Here is a 25,980-nt window from a genome sequence, read left to right as displayed (position 1 = left end):
TTAACTATCTGCTGTTCTGTCAAGGTAAAAACAAGCCCTCTTTTCTGTGTGACGTTTTTCTTTCTTGGCCATTGTCTGGAGTTTAAGTTCTGCTGTTCTTCCTGCCTCAGATTTTTGCATACTGAATATGCATTACTCTGTCTTTCTTATATACCAGATACTATGTACTACTGCATCTCCCAACAGGTTGAAAAAAGGGAAAGAGATAATGAAAGCGATGATGTGGAGAGCAATCTGTTATTACCTGCTGGAATTGCACTTCGTTGGGTCACTTTCCTTCTCAAAATCTACAGAGCTGAGGACATTCCACAAAGTATGCAGTTTCTTACTAGTTGTCCATGGGTGTGTTTGATTACCATTAGAAATATTTCTGTTAGCTGTTCAGAAACATTCCTTGAACATTGTCAAGGGTTGAGGCTGGGCTGACCACTAACGAATGACAGATGCTCGGAGGGGAAGGGAGAGGGAATAAGAGAGTGAGATGTTTTAATGAAACAATAACAATAAAAGAAAATATAATTACAAAAAAAGGAAACTAATTAAATATATACAAAACCAATACCAAACTCATCTCCCCACTCTACCCCCGATGACTGTACGGCACCACTGGTGCTGCAGGGCTGGCACTGGGGAAGTCCCAGGCTGGACTTGGCAGCAGATGGGTCCAGGAACTGGACTTAGGAACTGGATTCAGGAACACACAGATTGGGATCACAGGCAGAAGAACAGACAGAGTCCTCCTTGGATGTTGTCCATCGAGGAAGAGGGCTTGACCCTTGTGATCCCTCAACTTTATACTGAATATGATGTGTGTGGGATGGAATACTTAACTGGTCAGGTTTGGGTCACCTGTCCGTCTCACTCCTCCCTACAGGTGCGACCTTTTTACATACTTGCGACCCTTTTCACTTCTGGGACCCCAACATGGAGTACAAGATTTAGCAGTGACCTTACTTGCTATAGGAGCAAGTATAAGCAAGAGCCTTTCTGCATACCCTTCCTTTGTATTAACTATAAACATCAAGCGCTATCACTGCTAGAAGCAGACACTGTCTGGAAATAGATGCTGTTGATTTCAGAAAGTGCAGTTGCTTAGGAGAGACTTAACCGAAAAGTAAAATCACTGAACAGAATTAGTTCTGTTTTAGCTCAAATCAGGACAAACATAAACCATCTTGACTGTTTTACAGTGTTACTTGAGTCAGTAATTCTGTGATGGCTGAAGTAACCCATTTCAAGTCCTTTGGTAGCACTCAGTAAATCTACTTAATTCTTGTAATGGATAATTTAATGTGTCACGCATTAGATTAGTAATGTTCATCTGCTGCTGAGTGGGACACGCAGCTTCTGGTAGTGGGACAGGACCATCTTCATTTGGACCAACTTCTCCAGTTGCAGAAGTTATATGCAAATAACTAACATTGGAGTACAGTTGATCTGCAGATAAGCTGGATGTTCTGTGCATGTCTAGCTCAAGTATACAGTGCACATGTCAACTGTGGGATCCCAATCCCTGCCCGCTTTCCAGAGGTTATCAGACAGCTGGTTCCCTGCAGCCCTCTTTTCCAAGGCCATTTATATGCTAGTAGATAAGCGGTCTGCTGGTGGCCCCCTGCACCTTCCTGTTCCCAGCAATCCATTAATTATTCTTCATAGGTGCCTATAGCTGCAGCCAGTTTTGCAGTGGGGGAAGGGCTGCAGGACTGCTGAAATCAGTCAGCCGCTGCTGTGATCGCCAGGGCAGGCTGTATTGCCAGCAACCTGCTCCTGGGTGGCCACAGGAAAGAAGTAACTATGAACTGGCTGTATCCCAGAAAACTGCATGCAGTTTGTGGGCTATAAGTGGAGTATCATAAGCTTAAGTAGCCTTGGAGGGCAAGGGAGCTTGTAAGCAGTTTGATCTTATTTTTTTAGTGAGATTTTACTTGTGTCAACTCTATATTGTGGAGACAAAGGCTATTTCTCTTATTATATGCTGTATGTGTTTTCTGACAGAGTAGAAGTGGGGTTTTATCCCTTTTTAGCATAATTTCTCACCTGTATCTATGACAACAAATGACAATGTCTACAAATATATGCATAATGTTTTTCAAATACAACTGTTCCTCTAAATTCAGGAGCACATCAACACTCCTTATGATATTTCAAAAATTTATATTCTTGAAATTGCTCCTGAGTCTCAATTCTCCATTTTTACTATCAATGCTGTTCAGAATTTTATTTATCAGATTAGACTTTACCCTACCAAATCTGTAAGCTGGTTGATTGCAGTGGGATTGCTATGGGCAATTTATTATTTAGGCTGAATAAATAAATAAAATTAAAAAAAAGAAAGCATAAACCTTAATTTATTCTTTGACACTTCTCCAGTGGACGATGCTTTTGCACAGACCGTCAAAGAAATATTTGGAGGAGAAGCAGACAAGAAAAACCTGGTAGATCCATTTGTAGAAGTTTCTTTTGCTGGGAAAAAGGTAATATAGTAAATATATGAATTTTTGTATTCTGGTCGTAGTCGTAAGAACAAATTAGCATTAGCCCTAAAGTTCACTTTGTAAAATGAGGACAAACTACAAGGTACAGTAGAATGGGTGTAAGGCTGATGACTAATAAAAGGAATGTATGACTAAATGCTAGGAACTGTTGCATGCCAGACCGCTTGCCTACCGGTTGATCCTGATTGCTTTTTGTGACAGATGGTACAAATCTTTCTGGACAGGTTAACAGCATTTGTACATTTTATTACTAATGTGTTCCTTAGAATACCACATTTGAGCTGATGCACAATCGCACAACCTATATTTATTGCTAGCCAACCTTTTTTTTTTTTTAAAGAAGAAAAATGTCACTCCTTTATTATGTTATATAGTCAAATTGCCACACCCAGTAATGTAGAGGATCTTCAATAGACATGACTAGCAAATAATAGCACTCCCATAGAATATATTCTTCATCTCCTCTAAAATCTGCATAAAGCAAGCTGGAATCAAGTCATTCCTTCGTCTTGTTTCTCTGCTGTGATAAAAGAGATCAGTACTAGTGTGAAAGCACATTGAAATGTAGCTAGTGGAAATAACAAGCATTTTTCCTGTACGGTAACTCCAGTCTCAGGTTTAAACACTGTTTTAAAATTTTCTTTTCCCTACAATAGTCATTAATGTTGCATATGCAGATCAATTTAGCAGTATTTACCAGTTGAAGACTAATGGCTCATTGCAGCATAAACCACATTAACTACTACCCCTCATTTTACCAAACAGAATGTGATTTAGCTTAAATCATAGCTAGTATATGCTTTTTTCTCTGTTTTCTCTTTGATGTGCTGTATAGTTGATTTAATTTTTTTCAGGTTTGCACAAATATAATTGAGAAAAATGCTAATCCAGAGTGGAATCAAATTATTTATCTTCAAATCAAGGTCAGTTTTTTTTCATGTTTCTGTAGAAGACAGACATCCTTTTGGAATTCAGGGCATTGACATTACAGAGGTGAAATAAGTAATGGGTTATTTTTTTTTAATTGCTTTTTTTTTTCCAGTTTCCCTCGATGTGTGAGAAAATAAAGCTTGCAGTTGTTGACTGGTGAGTTATGACTTTTAATCAAAGTGCCAGACAAGGTAAATTATGTTAAGTGAAGAAAAGTCTGGTTCTATAGATGTCAGGTATTTTTATAGCCTATGAGAGTATTTAAGCAAATGTTTAAGTGTCTTCCTTTATGGTTTCTCTACAAGAGACCTGACTAGTGTAACACGGAGTATTGTTAATTTTGTGGGTGAGCACTGAGCACTATTGCTATTTCGGTGATAGTGTAAAAGTCAGGTGACTTCTTCATGATACATCTCACTTTTGTAACCAGCTTTTACCATCTGTGTAAGTAATATTAAGGTATTCCAGGTGATATAAAATGTGTGTACGCCATCTTGGAGTGCATTTAGTCACTGGTAGCTTGCTTCTGTGTAGGATGACCAGCATTATATTTAAAGAAAATGTTCCTTTTTTTTCTTTTTATAGGGATCGTCTTACAAAAAATGATGTAGTAGGAACAACGTATTTAAGTCTCTCAAAAATTGCTTCTTCTGGAGGAGAAGTTGAAGGTAATCCATTGAGCAGTATGTAACTTACTGTCTTCTCTTGTGTTACGAGGAATAGCAAAGATCAGTGTTCTAAGAAAGTGTATTTTCCTATAGTTCCTCAATTCTGTGGCAACAAGAATGTCTGTTTCTGGAGTTTTCAAAACAATGCTCCTAGAAAACATTTTGGGGGATTTTTCAAAGTAAAGTATTAAAATTTTTATGTTTAAACCACATCATCATGGAAATAGCGGTAACTAATTCAAAATTCAGTGTTCTGGTTTTTTTATATATATATATATATATATATATATATATATATATATATATATATATATGTATCTAGTTAGTGAATTAATTAAATTTGTGAGTACTTTCCCAAATTCAGAAAACTATGTGATATCACAATTTATCATGAGTAAGATATGCAAATTTACTAAGATATTTAATAAAATATTTACTTTTAAAACAGTCCAGAGTCACAGAATCACTACTTCATTGGGCACTAGTAGACAAGACTTCTTTTGCCACTTTCTGAGTATGTCTCTGCTTTCTCTGGGAAGAGAATCTAAAAGCTGGGGAATGTTCCTGAGTAGTTAGCCTATAGGAACTATCTAGAACCACCTGCTTGTTTCGTGTATACCACTAGGCTGCTTTCCGATGCTGGGGGAAACTTGGATCAGTCTCTGCTCTGATCCATAGCTTGCCAGAAATGGGCACTGCATCTCATTGTCTGAGTGCTCCAAATTACTACTTAGTAACCCTTATTTCAGTAGCATCAACAAATGAAGATTTTAATTGCAATGCTATGATCACAGGCAGTTAACTTATGTGCTTCAATCAGTATAGATGACTGGGTGTGTAATTTCATAAATACTAAAACCCAAAACTGATTAACGGCAAGGAAACAAATTTAGTGAGGCAGGATATGAAGTTCCTAACATGTTGTCCCCGTTGGAGAATACCTTTGTAATAAAACTCCTCTTTACAATTTTATAAGAAACATTTTTTGTGCCAAGATTTTGGGAAATATATATAAAAAAAATCCTGTTATGTTTCTATTGTAATATAATATTGTGATTATTGATTATTTCTTTGTCATCTATATCTAGAATCTCCTCTTCTTTCTCTAGCAAGATCTTTCACACAATTGAGCCAGCTCCATGACAAGGATTCTGTGTTAACTTGCCAGAAAAAAACATTTTATCTTTTTCATGAACATAGTATGGCATATTGTCCATACAGAATTGTAAAGTTCATGGCTAAACAGACTTAACATTTATTTCTCTGAATGTCATCACTAGGTTGAAGGACACTGGCTTAAAAACGATTTCCATCATTGCCACAATAAGAGTCTAAATTACTATTTTTTTCTGTTGAAAAACAGTAAATCATGAAAGCTACATGATATGTGCTTGTCTGAGACAGACCAGTTTGTCCTTAAGTTGGTAGCTATGTTAGGGGTTTAAAAACAAAATTAGAGGCTCCAATTCTGTAGTGACTTGAGCCAAGTATTTACCTTGTTGGATGGAACTTTATTTTCAGTCATAGAACTTCAAGCTTACAACCCAGTGTGCTTAGAAGTACTGCCATTGAAGTAAGACTTTGTGCAAACATTCTTTTCATATATCCCACACACAACCAGAGGCAAAAGAAAGGGTTACAGAAAAAGGCAATGGGAAATTAAAGACAAAAGGGCTGCGCTGTTGGGAAAAATTCAGCTCTGGAGACATCACTTGTTCTACCCACCTAAGGGTGTAACTTGAACTGCTGCTGAGTCACAGCTCATTTGTACTTCAAACCCAGGCACTTAGTAACTAAGAAAATCTTATTTGGATTCTCTCTCTACTGAGGTACTGACATGGGAATAGCCATTTCCATGTAAAATCAGAGATTATCTTCCCTTGAGGTCAACGCCATGCCTGAAGCCTGTTCTGGTTTCTAAAAGACTGGGAATTGAACTAGTCTATGGTCTTCAGTAGATGAAGATGTCCTAATGGGCCCTGAAATGTAGTGGTTTTCTTAAACGTTCTTAAAATTTTTAGATAATTTTAAAAATAAAGTTTTATTTTATGCAGAAGAGAACTATACAAAGCTGAAACAGAAGCATCAAAACAATATGTTTTGTCAGCTACGTGGTTTTTTTTTTTTCCTTTGGAATTTGTGCAGGAAGAGTAATACCTTCATATTTTAATCAGGAAGCAAATTTCTAGCCCACACGAAATTTATTTTTTCTCAGGCCTTCAACTTCATTTTAAAAGCAGATTGCTTTGTGATGTATTTGTTTTTAAAATGCTATTGTCACTGCTCATGTAACTTCTTCTCTTTTCATAATATAGAATTTTCATCTTCGGGAACAGGGGCTTCATCGTATGAAGGTTTATATCTTCGTCTGTTACTGATTTTGCTTTCCATTGCCCAAACTGAGAAGTATTGCCTAAGAAAACCCATCATCTTGAAAAATATATTTTATTAATTTCTTGTCCAAAAGACTTCACCATTATGATTAAAGAGTATCAAACGTAACTAACTGTATAAAACAGTTTTGGCACTGGAACTGGTTTCAAAATATTTCTGTTTGGCTGGTGCTTCAAGCTGTGTTTTAGAGTTGAGTATGCCGTTGCTTCAATTATAAAGTGCTTAGTCTAACAATGGCTTGTCGCAGTTTTTAGCTTAGTTATGAGATCGCAGCTATGTTTGCAGCTGCAGAGCCCTGCAGAAGTAACTAGCTGCCCAAAATAATTAGTGGCTGCTTTGCTTATGCTTAGCTAGCTGTATAAATACGGTCTGAAAAATGAAATCCAATTCTGTTAAAACGTGGAGAGACAGCTTTTTAGGTAACCGTCTAGGTTGACATCCAGTTTTGAAAGACTTCGTGGTAAATATTTATATAGTGAGAAATAAATACAGTTGGAGTGCAGTTGAAAGGTAACAAACATTCATCTGCACAAATACTTAATTTACTATCTTTCTTAATAAAGTAATATTAAGTTAGAGGCTGAAATAATTTTTTGGAATTACTTTCTGTAAGACATGATCACCAGCCTTCTAAATGTAAACAATTTAGTTTTAAATGTAAACAAACCCAAAAATATTCTTTTTATTCCAGGTTTGTGAGGGAGGGGGGGTTGGTTTGGGTATTTTTGGTTTTAAATTTATATTCTGTTTAATTTATTACCCTCAATAATTAGTGAATGTATTAATTTAACACAAATCTGTATCTTAAAACTGGTTGTATTGAGATCTGATGTGAGCAGTTCAGTGTTAGAATTTTGTTAAAATTGGATGGTATTCCAACAAGAGCTGCAATTTTCATTCAAATTTTGATCTGTTTCTGATTCAGATGTAAGGATCTGAAAGTATCCAAATGAAAAATAGAGAACTGCAAGTATTTAATATTTTGCAGATTTTATATGGCTTTGTGTTGACAGGAAATTACATCAAGACTTTACATTCATTTTTGTTATCCATTTGTGTCACTCAGTAGTCACAGTGGCAAAGCCACACGAGGCATAACCTTTTATTTTCACTTTCTTATCTCAGCCATCCTTTCCTGTGATAAATGCATCCTTCTTTGTGTTGCAGATCACTCTTAAGGGATACCTGTTGCATGGTTTAGAATCCAGTTCTTATCTTTTTTAATACCAGGATTATTTGTCTGAAGGCAAAAAATAGGATACAAGAGGAAAAGAATATAGACTCTTTCCTGCTTGCTCAAAACTATGCAGTATTTTTCTGCATGTGTGTTGCTTACCTTGTTCTAATTCTCTTTGCACTACTTATCAAATTTATCAATTAATAGCCTTGGCATGTGTTTGATTGTTACTGAAAGAACAATCTCTTAAGTATAGATTTTAGTTGGCTCTAAGAAGAGCTTTTTAGAATCTCATACATCTAATAAATTTGTAAGGCATGAATGCAAACCCAAAAGATAACAGTAGTAATACAACCAAGGCTTCCCTAGATATGTTTTTCTGCTACAAAACAGAACACTGTTCAAAAATACAGGTATGACAGTAAGTGTTAGCAATGAAAATACCTTTTCAAGTTCTTAGATATCTTAAATATCTGACAATAAACAATAGCTGTGGTTTCCTGGCTTAGCTATTAAAACTAACAAAAATATCTAAATCCTTATGAATTGGTTTTTTAGCTAGATTAAGACATTGGGAAATTTTAATTTGTTAGTAATGGAATAAGAATAGTATAAAAATTAGATTTTATTGTAATCAGAATTAACTGAGCTTTCAGACTGTCAGTCTTGTGTGAATTTCAGCTTACTGAAAAGGGAGTTTGTGAGAAACAATGCACTGTAGCAGTTATGATTAGAGTTTGCAGTAGTCTGTGACTTACCCTGAAGTATAACCACAGAAATACTATACAAAAAATTACAACAGTAGGATTAATTATACTGATAGGAGGTTTTCTGCTATGATGTGCATCTTCTTTGTAGCTGTTTATCTAGAACAATGGCCTATGCATTTACATGATTGCAAATGTTGGTTTACTCAGCTTCAGTTATTTCCAGAAAACATGTTTTCTGTTAACGTAAGAGTATATTACTCTTTTACATAAATGAAAACCTGGTATTTGGAGTGGGGCAGAAGTTCTGTTTGTTCTGTGGGGTTTTGTACTGCATGAAGTAGTATCTAATAAGTATTGTACAATGAAGGAGGTTAGGAACAAGTACAGTCACTGCTATAATTACTTTAAATTCATATAGTATACTCAGAGAATAAAATGGTTTTAATTTACTAATAACTAATACCTAACTAATATAATAACATTTGTTCTACTTGGTTTGATAGTAATGTTACTTGTTTTTCTAGCCCTGAATGATAATTAACAAAGATATAATAGTAATGTTTTCTGTTAGTAAACACTGGAGAAACTGAAGTTGGCTTTTTACCAACGTTTGGGCCCTGTTACCTAAACTTTTATGGAAGTCCAAGAGAATACACTGGATTCCCAGACCCATATGATGAATTAAACTTTGGAAAGGTCAGTTTCTTTAGTAATTGTTTTTAGTAAAAGGATTAAACCCAACTGGTTTTAATCAATGAATGAATTCATTTTAATGTGGGGTTTTTTTGTTTCACATTACATTCCCTTTGGTGTTTCTTTTTGAATTATTTTTTATATTTTTTATTAATAAGGAGGTATGATAGCATTTTCCATTCTTAGCTGTTTCCACTTTAAAGGTGTTTTTGAAGGAGCAGCAGTGGATTTTGGTGATTTTCAGTATCTACATCTCTTCATATGTTTGTATGTATTTCCTTGTGGTTTTTTTAAAATATGTATTTTTCACTTCTGGCAATAATTAAAGCTTTGTTTCATTTGATCAAATATGTACATACATGCATCTGCAGAAGTTTTAAGAGCACTTCAGTGAAGCTAGAATCACGTACAGCGAGTACGCCACTTTAGGAGATATATATAAAATTCAATGCAATGTGTGATTATGTTGCAGGGAGAAGGAGTTGCCTATAGAGGGAGAATTCTGGTTGAACTCTCTACAATGCTTGAAAGCAAACCTGTTAATAAGAAGTTAGAGACGATTCCTAATGATGACTTACTGGTCGTAGAGGTAAATCCTTGTTTTACTGTCAGTGTTGGTAATGGAGATGTGCCTTGGCTTGTTATTTTTGGAGAATGATCTAACTTACTGAAATTTAAACAATTGAGCTGTGTCTCAGAATTAAGAGAGGTGGTTATTGATGGCATGACTACAAAAATGTCATAGCCTTGTAGCATGAAATGTTAATTTGAAATGTTTTTATAATCTCAAATACAGTAATTTATTATATACACATTATATCTTCTTGGTTGCTTCTCAGAAATTTGTAAAAACATTAAAATTATTATTTCCATTAAGAAATTGCTAATTTTTTTCTGTAATTGTGGATCCTGTTTTACAAATATTGAAATACAACTAAAAAGATTCTTCTTGTAGAAATACCAGCGCAGACGAAAGTTCTGCTTGGCTGCTGTGTTTCATTCTGCTACCATGCTGCAAGACACTGGGGAGCCTATCCAGTTTGAAGTTAGCATTGGTAACTATGGCAACAAGTTTGATACCACCTGTAAACCTCTGGCATCAACAACTCAGTACAGCCGTGCTGTTTTTGACGGTAAGGATGCTGCTGGGGATAAAATAACATAACATTCTCTTTTCGAGATGCTATTTTATAGCTTTGGAATGACAGCTCTAACTGCACTAAAAACTTATTGAAAATGTGACAGAAAAGAACACGTGGCTCTTCACAGCTTTTCAGATGAAGTTACATTTGTGGACTACATGCTGCAAAGCCTACTGAGGTTGTTAAAGAAATTTTCACAGAATTCAGTGAAATCTTTTGACCGTGTACTAGATGTGTACAGGAAAATTGGCAAGAAAAAAATCACGTTATTTTAAGGTATCTAAAAACTAGGGATTAAATAGGGAAAATACTCTTTGAACATTCTGATTTAGAATAAAATAAAAACTTGTTTTTAAACTAGGTGGCTGGCAGCCTAGAAGAAAGCAACCTAGATGGATCACAGGAAAATATATTTTGGCTATAACTTTTTTATTAGTTGCAAGCAGTAGGAGTCCTTTTTCTTTTTTTCCTGGATATTACGTTAATTAATCAGGTTTACTCTGCAAAATAATTATTTTAATATTTTATTTCAGAGATACGCTTACATTAATCTGCTATCTACGTCAGTAAGAATGTATTCTTATGGGAAAGAATAATGAACAAGTTAACAGATAATTTATTGAAAAAAATCCATTGAATTTTGGAACAATTTGGAGTAAAAGTTTACCATCCAACAGACACTATAGTGGCTGAAAAATACAAATATTTTGATAAGTTTGGACTAGCCTATATGTTCTTAATGGATTGTAGTACATAAACGAAATAAATATAGCAATTTGTGCAGTGCACAGTACGTATTCCTGCGATTAATTCTAACTCTAACATACAAATGTTTCACGCCAGGTAATTATTACTACTACTTGCCATGGGCAAACACAAAGCCAGTTGTAACACTGACTTCCTTTTGGGAGGACATAAGTCATAGATTGGACCCTGTGAATGTAATCCTAAACATGGCTGAAAGACTGGTAAGACATTTAAGATCTTTCTTTTGCTGTTATGTTTTTCATTTTTACTTTTTCTTTTCATTTAGAAGTGTAATCAAAATGTGACATATTGAGCAAATTATGAAACTGTTTTCTGGTACTTTCCCCTCCTTTTTTCCTGTTCAAAATTAAACATAGCTCAGTGTAAAAAATGGCACTGCTAATGACAGGTCTGCATTCTGGCAAGGCCCAGCATACTCCTGCTTGAATCTGCAGGGAATTCCCACAGGAAGGAGTCGTCCTCGGTGTTGGTTAGGGGCATATTAAGTCTGTAGAACTGTTATTTGCTTTGGAAGTTAGGTGCAATATCATGTATTGTTAAATACAGTGAGAAAGAACATAGGAATAGTCCTGTTAAATATGAATCAGCTTTGAACATCTGAGTCTTTTTTTCATTTGGGCTTTATACATACAAATAAATAAGATTAAAGTCTTGAAATTCATAATGACCATAAACCACAATGGAAGTTCATAAGTGCAAATCCTTTTCTTTTAAATTCCTCAGCAATCCAACTTAGCCACCTTAAAATCAGGAATGCAGGCTAAAATTTCTGAAAACCGATTAGCTGAGATGTGGCTGAAGCTGATTGATGAACTTACAGAAGATATAAGGTAAAAGTACCTTTTTTATCTCTTACATTATCATTCCAGGCCTCCTCAGAATCTTCACTATTGCCTTTACTAAGTCAGAAAACAAATTCTAAGGACTATAAAACTGATTAGCCCTATGAACCGACCTGTGAACTGGAATTCCACAAATCTCTGAGAGTAGTAAAACAGTATGGATGTTGCCAATGAAGTGAACCATCTAGTTTTGTAATTCTCCTTTATCTAAGTCACTGACAGTAACAAAACAGCAACTATTGAAAAATTCTTAAGGCAGGACTGTTCTGAAAATGTGAAATCGTGGATCTCTGCTGCCTTTCTACCATCTTGCCTTCTTTAGAATTCCGTATGTACCATTTGTTTACCTGTGTTTCAATGTTATTTCTGAAACCGAAGAGGGAAGAAATTCCATGATTTACTGGTAAGCCCAGAATAAAAAATTTAAAAGCTGTTTAGAGCTTAAGGGCCATAAAGATGACATTTTTGATTAAGCCTTTAGTCAACATGTCTTTGTTGTATGGGAGTGTTCAGAGAAGGCAATAGGAGTCAGCACTTAGGGTTTTGAAGGAGAATAAATACTAAATAGAGAGGAAGGAGTTGTATGAGAAAAACGCATTTAATAGAAGGAGATGCCTGAAAAACATTAAACAAATGGGTGATGAACCAGCACAGGAAAAGGAAAGGGAAAATGAGAGAACAGTTATCCATTAGAGGAAATAACAGAGAACATGAAATGAGAGAACATATTCATCAAGCTGTAGAGCCAATATAAAAGTGAACAGAGGAGAAAGGAAACAGTGGAGATCAGTATATACTAGCAAAGAATTATATGGTAGAAAGCTTATGTCAAAATATAAACTAGTAACTTCATAGAATACCTGCTGTGATCTAGAAGACAGAGAGAAAGAACTGACATACTTTAGGAAAGCAAAATGTGAAGGGCAATCTGTTGTCACATGGAGCCATCTAGTGAGTGTAGGAACTTTGAGTCTTACATCAGTTATATCAATCCATCCTCCTGACACACATCTGCGTTGTTACTAATTCGGTGCATTGTTTTATAAAATACCTTATCACTCAACAATTACGGAGCAATAGCACCTAGATATATCAAGCAAGTGAGCTTCCTGTGGTTCACAGGAGACAATTTTTTTCAGCAAACTGATCAAACCTGTGTGAAAGACACAATTCCCTCTGTTGAATTCATAGAACAATTTTCCTTGCCATGCTAATGTTTAAATGAGTTAGGAGTTTAAGAGAGTTTTCAGTGCACTATTTAAACCTAAAATGAGGTGACTTTCTGGACGTTCTGATCTAGTACTTTTGATTCATGTGCAAGTACTTGCACCCTGGGTAGTCAGAAGTTGCATTCAGATTAGTAGAACTAACTGTAGTGGAAGGCACAATAGTCAGTATCAAGGTTTTGCAGAATCAAAGTCCTTAAAAATAGGTCAGAGAAGAGTCAGTCTTTTCAAACTTGGCAGTGTTTTTGGAAATTATCCTTTTTTTTAAAAGTATCATATTAAAGACCTCTTAATGAACTCTGTTAAAGGGATATAGTCAGTGGTCGTTGAAAAGCTGCCTTTTCCTCAAGCCTGCACCAACTGAAAGAGGCTTGTTGTTCCTGGGGTCTACTGATTCTATAGAATTTCTTGGTTCCATTGCCTTCTGGTGACTCAGAAGTTCTGTGTCATAGATTTCTTTTAATGTTCTTCGATGTTTTCATGCCAGAGGGTTAGATAACTAGTCATAGACACAAGCTGTATTTATATATTGAATTTCTGAGAATTTACAGTTTCCAGTAAAGGAGAAGAACCTAATTTTGATCTGAAGACACTCATTTAATCTTTGAGATGTACATTCTGAGACAATAATTTTCCAATTCGAATGCAGAGGGAAATGGATTTTACTTGGTTTGGTTAGCAGCAATTACATTGCAGCATATACCTTGAGCTATTCTATGTTGGTGCTTGTTCTGTAAGCCCAGCATTTCCCTTGCTTACTGTGAACACTTTGTCAGGTGGAAATCTCTGCAGAAATAGATGCTATAGCACTATTCTGGTGTTTTTCAATGACATGAAATAATAGCACTCAATCTGTTGATACTGTATGCATGTCCACATTTAGTGTGTGGCTGAATAAAATCCATGTAGATTATTAACCATAATATGTATTCTCTTGCAGTAAACCATTTCCCCTCATAGAAGGCAAATCTAATATTACAGTCCTTGACACTCAGATAGAGAAACTGCGCCTCAAGTCTCTCAAACAGATTGGAGAAGCAGCAGCAAGGATGAGAAACGAAGCTACTGATGTGAAAGCCACTCTGACAGAAATTGAGGATTGGTTGGATAGATTACTGCAACTAAGTGAAGAGGTTAGTACTACACAATACCAGTGATTCAGTTAGTGTAGAAATAGCTGTCTAACACAGCTGTGTAATGTTCACTGTTGATCAAGCAATATCCACTCTTCTTAGAATTGTAATTTTAGATGCTGTGAAAGTAAACATGTTCCCCTCTGTAATTAGGATTTATTTAAATATAATATTCTGGTGTGTTAGCTGTATTCACTGAGAACGTGTGTTTAGAAATAACCACTCTGTGATTTGTAGAATAGGCTGTATTCTGTTTAAAGTGCCAGTGTTTTGTCCTTTCCTTTCTTTCAGAATTGCAAGTCACATTGCTGGTTCAGGGACTGCAGGCTATATGTGGTACTTCTGCAGCTTGTTGGCCATAGTAATCAACTTCTAACAGAGTTAGATCTGTTTGTTTCTCTGCTTTTTAGATTTTCAGCAACATCTTAAGTTTTCATCCTGGTTATCTCATAATTGCTTTTCACGACATTGTAGAAATGTTTTATTTTCTTTATCACTTCTGCTTTGAAAAGATACTGATTTTAAAAAAGAAGAGCAGTTATTTTGTCAGACTTGCAGCTAGCATACAAAGGTGTGCACAAAGCTGCAAAAACGTAGTAGGCTGTTTCTGTCTTCTGCTGAAAAGTCTTATGATGGTCTACTCTTAACATGGAAGCATTACAAGCACTTAAAGCAGTAGTAGATTGACCCAAAGCATTAGCATTTGGGATCCTTCACTACAGTCACCATAAAGGAACTGAGATACAAAATATCTTTAGAAAAATTTGCAAAATATATAGGAACTGGTTCTTTTAATAAAATTTGTTTGCTTTCCAACAATCTCAATGGTATTTTTAATGATTGTTTCAGAAATATATATTACATTACTTGCAAAGTAAAACAATTTCCTCTATTTATCATAGTCATGTTAATTATTGATTCAAATCCTTTGACGTAAATCCTAATTTATGTTTCTATTGTCTAAGCATTAGATTAGTTTAACATTCTATTTATTAGACTTTATTTTCCCCACAAATAATCCACAGCCACAAAACAGTATGCCTGATGTAATCATATGGATGATCCGAGGGGAGAAAAGACTGGCTTATGCTCGTGTTCCTGCTCATCAAGTGCTGTATTCCACAACAAGCCCCGAATCATCTGGTAAATATTGTGGAAAGACCCAAACAATCTTCTTAAAGGTACTTCCCCCCACCTCCCTCCCCCCGCTTAAAAAATAATTAACTTTAACTCCCTAAACTGTCGTGCCTTCTGGCAGGAGCATGAAACGTGCAAACAAACTACGAACAACTCAAGACAGATTAGAAGCCAACTGCATATAGCGTCTTCAAAATATCACAGAAATTGTAATGTAAAGTTCATCATAAGCCAGTTAGAACCAGCATCAGCCCCTAACTCTGAGGATTTTCTGGAAGAGCTCAAAATTGTGATAGAACTTTTAAAATGTTACTGGGGTTGGTGCTTTGGGGTTGGAGGTGAACGGAGACTTTCAGAGGGAATAATTAGTGTAAGTCAGAGAAGTTCCAAAAACTTATTCAAAGTTTTGGGTGGTTTTCTGCAAGCAATACAGGGTGTGTCTACATCGAGAAGTTCCCTAGTAAGGCTCTCTGCATTGAGTCTTAACCTTGAATAAGAATACCTTTCTTCATTGAAGTTTATATTGTCTTTAATTGGAATAAACCAGACAAAAGGCAATCTGATGGTAGAACAATAGCATTTACAGAGTTTGTCAATGCACTAGTAGTTACACTGCTTAATGTTTCGATGCAGTCAAGCCCGTATCTTCATGTTTTTATGCAAGCCCCCTTATTATGCATGTTATGCTGCATTGCTTCTACATTTAGTGAAGCACTCTGACAAACCTCTCTGTTTCTGGAGTCTCCTAACAAGAAGCACTAGCAACAACACTGAAGTTTTAAGTTATTGTCATAATTAAAAACTCATTGCTGGATAAAACTTGGGAGAGAATATACAGGAAGAGGGATGATACTAGTGTTAATGGGTTTGTTTTTTACATGCCCTAGGCAGGTACCATTTAAAGAATGTTTCCTTCCTGAACTATTTCTTAGTGGCTTTTGAGGAAATGCGGTACAGGAAGAGAGAAATAAATCACGTATTATTACTTATATCTGTATATTATTGTGTGTATTTTACTGAGAGCTACAATACCTGCATAACATAACAAAGAATTACTTCTTTTGTTCATTTGCCAGTACCCACAGGACAAGACGAAAGATGTCAAAATGCCTGTGGAGCTGCGAATTAACATTTGGCTTGGGCTCAGTGCAGTTGAAAAGAAGTTTAATAGCTTTGCGGAGGGAACGTTCAGTGTTTTTGCAGAAATGGTATGTCCATCATTGCTTTCTTACTTTAAACTTGGACTTGAGTGTTAGGAATTCAATTAAATTGGAGTTCTTTTGAATTTTTCTTTTGCATGCTGGGGAGAATGGGAGAGTAGTATTTATTATACTGAAACAACTAGACCCCATTCAAAGAGATTAATGATCAAGTTCATTGTGCCTACCAAATGACCTTCAGCAGACCAGATTCTGAACTGGTTAATTAGGTAAAAATCTGGTTAACTCCAGTGATTTCAAAGACATTTATTTTAGATTTTTATCAGTGTAATTAAGATTGGGATCTAGACCATTATGTTTTGGCATGTGAATAACCCTTTTATTTTAATTGCTTCTTCACTTCTACAAATGATACTTGGATACAAGTGGTTTTGCTTAATAATGGTTCTCTTGTAGCAGTAGAAAATATACTGTTACAGGAAAAACTGGTCAAAACCAGTAGATTTTACCGACAAAAGGCTGTAATATGATAACTTTTCAATGGTAAGAGTTAATGAATTCAGAATAAAAATCCTTGAAATAGTCCACAGCATATAGTAGAGATTTTGAATCATAATCGTAAGCAGCAGGTGTGTTTTATATGCCCCATCACCTAATGGTGCATATTATCCAATATTAGTATAATAGCTAATGAAACAAGACATTTTTACAGAGGCTTGTGCCACCATTGCACCTATGCTTAAGTATTTAGTAGCGCTGTAGTAAGCCACTTAAAACAGTCAATGGATGTTCAAAGCCATTATTTAAGTACAGAGTTTAAGGTGCTATTGAATATCTCAGTTTTTACTCTTCATACAGCAATCCAACAATTTTACAGGAATAAGAGCAGAAAACTCAAGACCATCATAAACTACAAATAATCCCATTAGCATAAAGGGAAAGATACTATATAAACTGGGCTCACGTCAGAATCATGCCCTAGTAGCTTTCATGATAAGACTATAATTCAGTTTTACATGTTATGAAAGAAGAGATTAAATAGGAGGAGATTTGAGATGGAAAAGAATGAGAGGATCATGCATTTGGGGAACAGAAGAAACTTGTTTGAATAATGAAATGGAATTTTATTTAAGAAAGCTTTAATTTGGAGAAAGTTTGCCTGTAGCTGCAGAGGCATTAAACTGAGAAGACAGTTTAGTTTAGCAGTGGAATCATTGTTTACCAGGCAGCATAGAAAAAAATGAAAGATGGAAATTAATTATGACATTTTAGAGTAATGTGGGAAGGGCATACTTAATTTCAGAGAAAGGTAATGTGTAGTAGTGTGTTTCAGTTGTAACAGTAACATAAATATCTTAATTTTTTCCTCTCAAAAGCTTTTTATTATTCCTAAAGTTTTTTTCTTTCTTCTCAAATAGTATGAAAATCAGGCTCTTCTTTTTGGAAAGTGGGGTACCTCAGGACTTGTTGGTCGCCACAAGTTTTCCGATGTCACAGGGAAAATCAAACTGAAAAGGGAGTACTTTCTACCCCCAAAGGGCTGGGAGTGGGAAGGAGAATGGATGGTTGATCCTGAAAGAAGGTGAGACTTTTTTTAATTTTATGCAGGCAGGAATAAAGGAGTTTAATCTAACTGTAGAGTAAAAGCTCCTCTCTGTTTTCTTGGCTGAGAAAGAGATTTTAGGCTGAACTTTCCAGGACAGCAAAAGCCAGCCAATAGTCAAAACTAGTTAATAACACTAAAAATAACATTACCTTTTTTAAAAAGTAAAATAAAACTTAGAACAAAGAGAATATATCCATTTCCTAGGAACCAGCTTATGGTTTAGAAGTCCCCATGTGATGATAGGTGTATTGCTTACATTCTCCATGTCTCAGTACCTCATCTTCAAAAAAGGGATAATAATACTTTTCCTTTCCTAGAAAGCTACTGTGAGGATCACTTGTGTCTGTGTGAGGTTCTCAGATCCTGCTATGATGGTTTCAGACAAGACCCTTAAATAGCTAGATCTTCCACAGGTAGAAACTTAACTCTGACATCCAGTATAAATCTGCAGTTCCTGTTGTGTCAACACCATTACAGCATTTGCATAGTCATTTGCATACAATGGATAGGTTTTTGTGTTTATTTCACTAAATGCTGAGAAGTTCCATTGCCCTCGTCAAACAACTGCCACAAGTTATTTCTCAAACTGACTCAAGGCAGGGGTTGTTTTCAGAGCCTGAGGTTGTGGTGCCATATGACAATTCTTCCCCTGGCGGATGGAATTCACAAGGTGTCAATCCTCCCCCTGGCTCTAGCAGGTTCGGTCTTGCTCTGTCAGAGGTTTTCAACTCCTGAGTTGTGCCAGTTCAGCTATTTGTGTTGCCACACTTCAAACCAGACTGACTGGGTAAATTATTTGTTTCATAGAGAAAAGTCAGTGTGAACAAGAGATGATTTTCTTTTTTCTTAAAATAAAAGGTTGAGCCTATTTGGTATTCTTGTGTTCTGATGGTAAAAAAAATACAGGACTGTTGCTATAGAAAAACTGTGCGGGAAAAATATGTGCTATCATTTGATCTGTTTTAAAATCATATCAGTTTATAGGGATGAATGGGTGGATTTTTTTTTTTTATTCAAGGAAAAGTTTTTATTTCAATGAATAATCTGACATGAAGAAAATCAGTTACAGACATGGAGATATTTGCTCAGATAATGGAAAAAACCCCCCTACTGTTAAAGCACGTAAGCATGTATATGCCTGGCATCTGCTTTTATTGGAAAATAATCTGCATAGCTTTATTTGACCAGCAGATGGCATTTTAGAACATACTTTCTGAATCACAGTTATTCATAAGTGCCAATCAAGGCTATTTTGTCCTATTTAATGTTTTCTTATTTCTTTCTAACTTAAAAGTTAGAAGAATAGTAGCCAAGTGATTCCTTGCCTTGTCAACAGCATAAAGGGACACAAAATTAAGTACATTACCAAATTTTAGTGCATAGCTAGATATATAAAAATTGGAGATGCATATAACTGTCATGTGCAGTCTGGGTTTTTCTACACTTAAATATATGATGCTTTTTCTTTTTCCAAGAGGAAGTGTTGAAAGCAGGTCCTGAATAAGACAGCAGTTGAAAGTCTAGTTGAAAGAGCTAGTCACTCGTTCTTATGAGTAATGTTCCTCCTATTGCTTACTACTACTGGAGTTACTTCAGTTTTAGGAAGACATTCTGAGGAAATAAGTAGCCCTCATATAGATGAGGGCTACACTGTACTCTATTAATAAATAGAACTTCACGAAGATGGACAATCCAAAATTCCAGCACGTGTGCACATTCTCTACATTGTTTCTATATATTCTCTGTAGCTAACTAAAATACATTTGGTTTAGTATTATATTTGCTTTGGATTTGCAGTTTGTTGACCGAAGCTGATGCTGGTCATACTGAGTTTACTGATGAAGTATATGAAAATGAGAGTCGCTATCCTGGGGGGGAATGGAAAGCAGCTGAAGAGAGTTACACAGATGTGGTGAGACTTACATTTTTCACTGGATAAGTAAAAGTTTAAGGGAAAGAGTGCTAGGATTTGCTACACAGTGTATTTCATCTATTAATGCACAGAACTGTTGTGTTTTCACTACATAAAAGAATGGAGAAAAAGCTCCACCACCACGTGAGTTCACATGTCCTCTTGGATGGATGTGGGAAGATGATGCTTGGAAATCCGATTTAAATCGAGCAGTGGATGAAAACGGTAAGATTTATGGTTTATCAGATGGTTATTAGGACGATCTGTCATAGTCTGTACTGAAGGAGCACACGTGAAGACTGTAGTAATGTCCCAACCACAGTGGTAGCCCTATGGAAAAATGTCAAGGAAATATTTGGATAACAGTTGCTTAAGGAATCAGATAAGATGACATTGAGAAAGTGTTCACTGTCTGCATCTGTTTCTATTTCCATTTTAATCACTGTTCCATCAAACTCACTGTTCTCATTGAGCCTTTTCTGGATCAAAAAGAGCCAGTATTTTGAACAGTATATGTAATAAATGCATTTGTAAGTGCTTACTAGAGAGAGAATTAATTTAAAAAAAATGAAGGCTAATACAAACAACAATTTACTAACATGAGACACTCCAGTTGGGAAAAATATGTATAAACAATGTGATTGGAAATAGAATGCATCCCCGTTTCCAAAACGTTTTTCCCCAAGTCCAGTGTTAATGCAGCCCGATGGTTAGGATTAGGCCTGTAAGATACGGATTAGTAGCAGTAACTGGGGCTTTTTTAGAGAGGTCAGAAGCTTAAGTTGAGACATGAAGGCTCTATAATTCCACCAAGAATATGTGGCAAAGCCAGGTTTGGCTCTACCTGGTAATTTAACTGGGAGCCTTTAGCCAAGTGACAAGTCACCAAGCAATGCCAAGAAGTGAATCAGGAGGTCTGGGGACCAAAGGAAGTCAGGAACCTGTTTGTGTTGGTCACACACCACACAAGCGTGAGAAGGATTCCTATATTGTTGGGAGCAGAATAACTGCACTGAATTTGTGCGGGGAGGGAGCCATGCAAGACTGATCGTGATGAAATCTTAACAGTATACAACTGATTGTTACGCAATTCTGAAATGAAAAGACTCCAAAGTCTTTCTGTGAAGAATCTGATGCTGCTAGACTGAGTTTTCAGATTAAATGTAGTACTGGCCTGATCAAGTTAGTACTAAGCGCATAGAACCGCCATTTTTCCTAGGGTTGCTTTGACTTTTATATGCTTCTTACTTACACTAAATTAGAACTGTTACCAGCTTAGAAAGTTGTGATATAAACAACCTCATGAGACCATGATTTGGATTCTACAGCAACAGAAAAGCAGTCAAGTGCTTATAGCAAAGTATTTACAGGACATTGATTTGATGGTTCAAAACCAAAATGGATAATAAAAGCAGAAGGGTAGACTGTAGAATATTATGGAAAGCCCAGAATTTTGCAAAACTATCATGAATTTTAATTTGTTCTAAAACAGCTGAAAACTCTCAGATAGTTATTGCTTTTAAATATAAGTGAAATAAATAGCTATTTGAGTAGAAAAAAAAAGATTTTATTAAAGAGTACTGATACCTGTCTTAACTGGAACCTCTGGTAGGATTCTGCAGTACCTTTTTAATAAGAGATCAATCTAAATAAAAGTCTGAGTCCTAGATACTGACAACTGAATTATAATATGAAGAGCCAAAATACAGCAACAGGTTTACCAATTCTCAAAGTTTTATGATCACAGTTCAGATAGCTGGTGTCCTTTAAAAGGCAAGCTGCTAGAGTTGCAAGAGTACACAGGATGTTCTACTCTTATTTAAAATCAAGGATGAGTTTTCCCTGTGGTGAAGTATTAAAATGTGGTATCAATACACCTCACACTTGGAAAAACAAGAATGCAATGAAAACAACTTAAAATGTATTGTATATATTTTAATGTTGAGATTTTTATTGTCATACATATTATAGTATTGCCATAAAATGTCATCAGTTGCCCCCTAGCTACCGGGAATTTAGGGTTGGCAACATCAAATACTCTTGTGTGACTAAAGCTTCATCCTCTGTTTCCCATGCTTTTCTTCCTTGTATCTGGCTTGCATATTCTGGACATATACCAACTAATCAATTCTGTTTTAGGATGGGAATATGGAATTACTATTCCTCCAGACACTAAACCAAAGTCATGGGTTGCTGCAGAGAAAATGTACCATACACATCGACGACGAAGACTGGTGCGGAAACGTAAGAGGGATCCAGCTCAAGCAGTAGCAGCAGGAAGGGTATGCAGAAAAGACATGCAGTCAGAGACTTGCACATTGCAACAGTTTGAGTTTCTTTTTAAAAAAAAAAAAAAATTCTGCATGAGATTATTCATTTTGTAAATAAAGAAAAAAAATTACTACCAAACAAAAAAATCTAGAACAACCTTGTATGTTTTCATCATATTCCTTTTCTTTGTCTTTTTGTAAACTGATGTTTCCAGCTTTGGTTTATGAGGGGATTATTATGCTTGCCAGAGCAAGTGCAAATTTTTTTCATTAGCATCATACAACACTGTGGATAACAAGGATTTATGTCTTCCAGGGAATGTCATCATATGAAGACCAAGAAGGATGGGAATACGCTTCCCTGATTGGCTGGAAATTTCACTGGAAACAACGCAGTTCTGATACTTTCCGTCGAAGACGGTGGAGACGAAAAATGGCTCCCTCAGAGACACATGGTGCAGCAGCTATCTTTAAACTTGAAGGTGCTTTGGTAAGGGATGGAGTATCAAAAAAATCTTTTAAAGTTCCATCTGTTAATTTGCAGTAAATAAACAATTAAGTTGTATGTTAGCTATTTTAGTCCCTGAATTGTTAGACTGATATATAACTGAGGAACTAATACAGTTTGTTTAAATTGGTCTGAAAGGGACCATTAAAGTCAAAGTTGAGACTCTTCCATAACATGCTTATTACTTTATTTTTCAAGTTATTTTTATTATTACATTATGTGAGATTTAGAGCAAAAGGCCAAATTAGTATATGAGACTTCTGTAAGTAAAGTGAAGATAGCTCAAGCTTTTCATGCGCATAACTTAGGTGTATTAACATCAGTACAAGAAACAACAGGCACTAAAATAGCTGCCCGTGATTAATATTTCTATTTATAAACAACCAAACACAAGAAAAGATAGCAAAGTATTGGAGAAGCCAGAATGTGATATGTCACCAAGAGATCATCAGAATGTAATTATTCCTTAGGTTTCCAGGTTAACACAGCTTCACAGATAAGCTCTATTTACCAAAATACAAGTTGGAGCAAATAATGTGAGAAGGCTACTTTGTTTTTCTAAAATAATGATTCTGAGTCTGACTGTATAGCATTAACGAAAGTTTGCGCTTTTTTTCTTGGTTTGTTTCTCGTTTTTTGCACCACATGACAACCCAAGATTCATTGATAGTATTTTCTTTCTCCACTTAATTTGGTTCCTCAGAGTTTAAAAATTCCTGTTCCAGTTTCTCTTCTGACTATACTTCCTGGGCTATTGCTAGGATAAAGCCTTAGAGAAGTTCTCTGCAAGAGCACAGTGCAGAAGACCTGCAACCCCTCCTTCAGTAAGAGCTGACAGGTAGCTAGTGTATCTCCGCAAATAAGACTTTCTGGAAAGTAAGATGAAATGACTGGATCTGATTTCTGCACAGCTTCAACAGCAACAAGAAATGACCTTTGGTCACAAGTAAAGGTCTTTTAAAGAACGTTTACTCGCGGAAGTAAACTGCTGCTTGTCCTGGAAAAAAGACTGAAGCCCATAAGTTCCCACACACAGTCCACTTTTATGGGGTTCCTTCTAAGTTTGTAAATACACAGTAACTTTTTTTCTATGTATAACTTAAGGGAGCAGACACTAGTGTTGATGACGGAGACGGGAAGAGTTCAGACAAAACCAAGGAGTCAGCTACAAAGGTGTTTGGTGCCAATACACCACTTGTTTCCTGCTACTTTGACAGTAGGTTCTTTAACAATTTCTTTCTTATAAATCATGTCTGTTTCTCCCTGGCCTCAAACAGAATTGTAGTTCTTTGTTTTACCTCTAGGTTTACATAGCTTCTCTTATAATTACTTTCTGATCCTTGATTGGGCCCTATTTAGGCTACTTAGGCCCAAAGTTAGACATTTCAACATTTCAGCCCACTGTCACACAGACTTTTTTAAAACCTGTATGGGACAGGAATTCTAAAGCTGACTATTGCACCACCTGAATTTTAGGCTGTCTTAAATGATGCATTTTTAGCATTAGGATCCCTTCATAACAATGCAGGGAGCTAAGGCAGCAGAGATGTATGTACACGTAATTTTTTGCTGGTTTAGCTCTTAACCAGCTCAGTGCAGGGTCGGACAAATACCTGACCCAGAGGAAGCAGTAAGACCATGTAGTTGAGTTGTCTAAGTGAAAAAAACTGTAACTTTGCCAACCTGGATTGGCTTTAAATGCCTTGGAATTGCTGTAATGGGACTTACAAAAGCAGGGACACTGAGGTGGGAGACACCAGAGTTAGTTAGTAGGAATAGAGGCAAATCCCATCCACTCCTAAGACTCAAAATCCTTTTTGATGATCTCTGACTGGAACACTTGTCTTTATTTGGACTCCACAGAACTTGATCTCCCTGCTAGGAATGGGTGCCTAAATCTTAAATCTTGTCTGTCAGAAGCTGAGGAAGATTATTGCAGTTTTGTTTTAAAAATTACTACAACAGGAGGAAAATGGCACCTTTTCCTGCCAGAGTTCAGAGGTTTTGTCTCATTGAGGCTATGAGTGGCTCAGATTTTTCCAAGGGCTGAAAGGGTCAGAGCTGACATCTTTTATAGAAAAGCTGTAGTAACTTAGCCACATGCTGTCCTGGGTTTGGGCTGCTCTCAAATCTTCCTGCTAGACTATTCCACCTTGCCTGCAATGATTATTCTTTTTTTTTAATCTTTTAGTGAAAGAGTCAGAGTGGCAGTTGGATTAATTCCCTAGTGCTAATAGCTAAAAATGTGAAACTCCCAGGTCCCTACAAGTGCTGTAGTGAATACTTAAATTAAGCACAGGAATGCCCGGTTCTTGATTCCTTTCGGAGGTGCTAGATTATCACACCATTTCAAACAGGAATTTTTGAATAGAAGGATTTTTAGACGATCATATGGTAAAAAAAGCCAAATAGCATTAGCGGGTTTTTTTAATTTCTCCTTGAAGTTGTGTTGGAACAAATGTTCTCAGGTACTTGCTTCTTGGTATTAGTACACTTTTCACTAGAAAAGAAAAGCAGAAATGTTACTACAGTGCTTGTGCTTGAATTAAAATGTGTAAGGCATTTTTATAAACTCAAAGTATTTGAATTACAGAAAAGAAGCCTGTATAATGCAGTTGAACTCTTTTTATTTATTTAATACAGGAGTATATACTTACCACCTTCGCTGTTACGTCTACCAGGCAAGAAATCTCATGGCTTTAGACAAAGACAGTTTTTCAGGTATGGAAAAATCTTGCAGAAAACCCACTTCTACAGTGAACTAGTAACTACATTTAGCTATAGAATATCTTAAATCCTTAAGGTCTATGTGTAGATCCCACCTACTGAAACTATGTTGTAAAGGAAGTCTCAGCTTCATTACATATGATCCAGATTTGGTTAGTACTGCCCCAGAAGCTGCCAAAAAAAGGAGTGCTCTGAATGTGCAGCACCTGCTGCTGCGAACAAATTCTCAGTGAGGGAATGGGAATGCAAATAAGGCCTGAATTCATCATGACCAATCCCTTCCCTGTGCCTTAGCTTCTCCTTCTAACCGAAGCCTACATACAGTTCCTAAGCTGTCCTTCAGGAAGCTTGCACAAAAGCAAGGATGAAGAAAGCTGGATGGCTGTTATGTCACCAACAGCCCCTCAGTGTTCAGTATTTTATATTAATGCAGTACTGAGATAAACTTGTAGAAAACTACACTGTGCAATAATAAGTGTGGC

At 36.1% G+C, this 25,980-nt stretch overlaps 1 protein-coding gene across 2 annotated transcripts in view; it reads left to right on the top strand.

The window, feature by feature from the left end:
- Positions 1–25,980, top strand: part of MYOF (myoferlin) — a 71,176-nt gene that overhangs the window by 26,264 nt on the left and 18,932 nt on the right. For both annotated transcript variants that reach the window (XM_086466708.1, XM_086466707.1), the window contains exons 12-32: positions 187–313; positions 2,371–2,474; positions 3,350–3,418; positions 3,538–3,581; positions 4,011–4,093; positions 6,409–6,447; positions 8,946–9,070; positions 9,540–9,656; positions 10,023–10,200; positions 11,053–11,177; positions 11,701–11,807; positions 13,986–14,178; positions 15,204–15,359; positions 16,392–16,523; positions 17,894–18,057; positions 19,879–19,993; positions 20,113–20,218; positions 22,133–22,275; positions 22,580–22,753; positions 23,876–23,987; positions 25,415–25,492. In XM_086466708.1, coding sequence (XP_086322834.1) covers positions 187–313; positions 2,371–2,474; positions 3,350–3,418; positions 3,538–3,581; positions 4,011–4,093; positions 6,409–6,447; positions 8,946–9,070; positions 9,540–9,656; positions 10,023–10,200; positions 11,053–11,177; positions 11,701–11,807; positions 13,986–14,178; positions 15,204–15,359; positions 16,392–16,523; positions 17,894–18,057; positions 19,879–19,993; positions 20,113–20,218; positions 22,133–22,275; positions 22,580–22,753; positions 23,876–23,987; positions 25,415–25,492 — 2,491 coding nt within the window. The remainder of the gene's footprint in view (positions 1–186; positions 314–2,370; positions 2,475–3,349; positions 3,419–3,537; positions 3,582–4,010; positions 4,094–6,408; positions 6,448–8,945; positions 9,071–9,539; positions 9,657–10,022; positions 10,201–11,052; positions 11,178–11,700; positions 11,808–13,985; positions 14,179–15,203; positions 15,360–16,391; positions 16,524–17,893; positions 18,058–19,878; positions 19,994–20,112; positions 20,219–22,132; positions 22,276–22,579; positions 22,754–23,875; positions 23,988–25,414; positions 25,493–25,980) is intronic.

Source organism: Leptosomus discolor, chromosome 6 (assembly GCF_034619465.1).
Source record: "Leptosomus discolor isolate bLepDis1 chromosome 6, bLepDis1.hap2, whole genome shotgun sequence".
NCBI lineage: Eukaryota > Metazoa > Chordata > Aves > Leptosomiformes > Leptosomidae > Leptosomus > Leptosomus discolor.
This window is presented reverse-complemented; position numbering and strand designations above follow the sequence as displayed.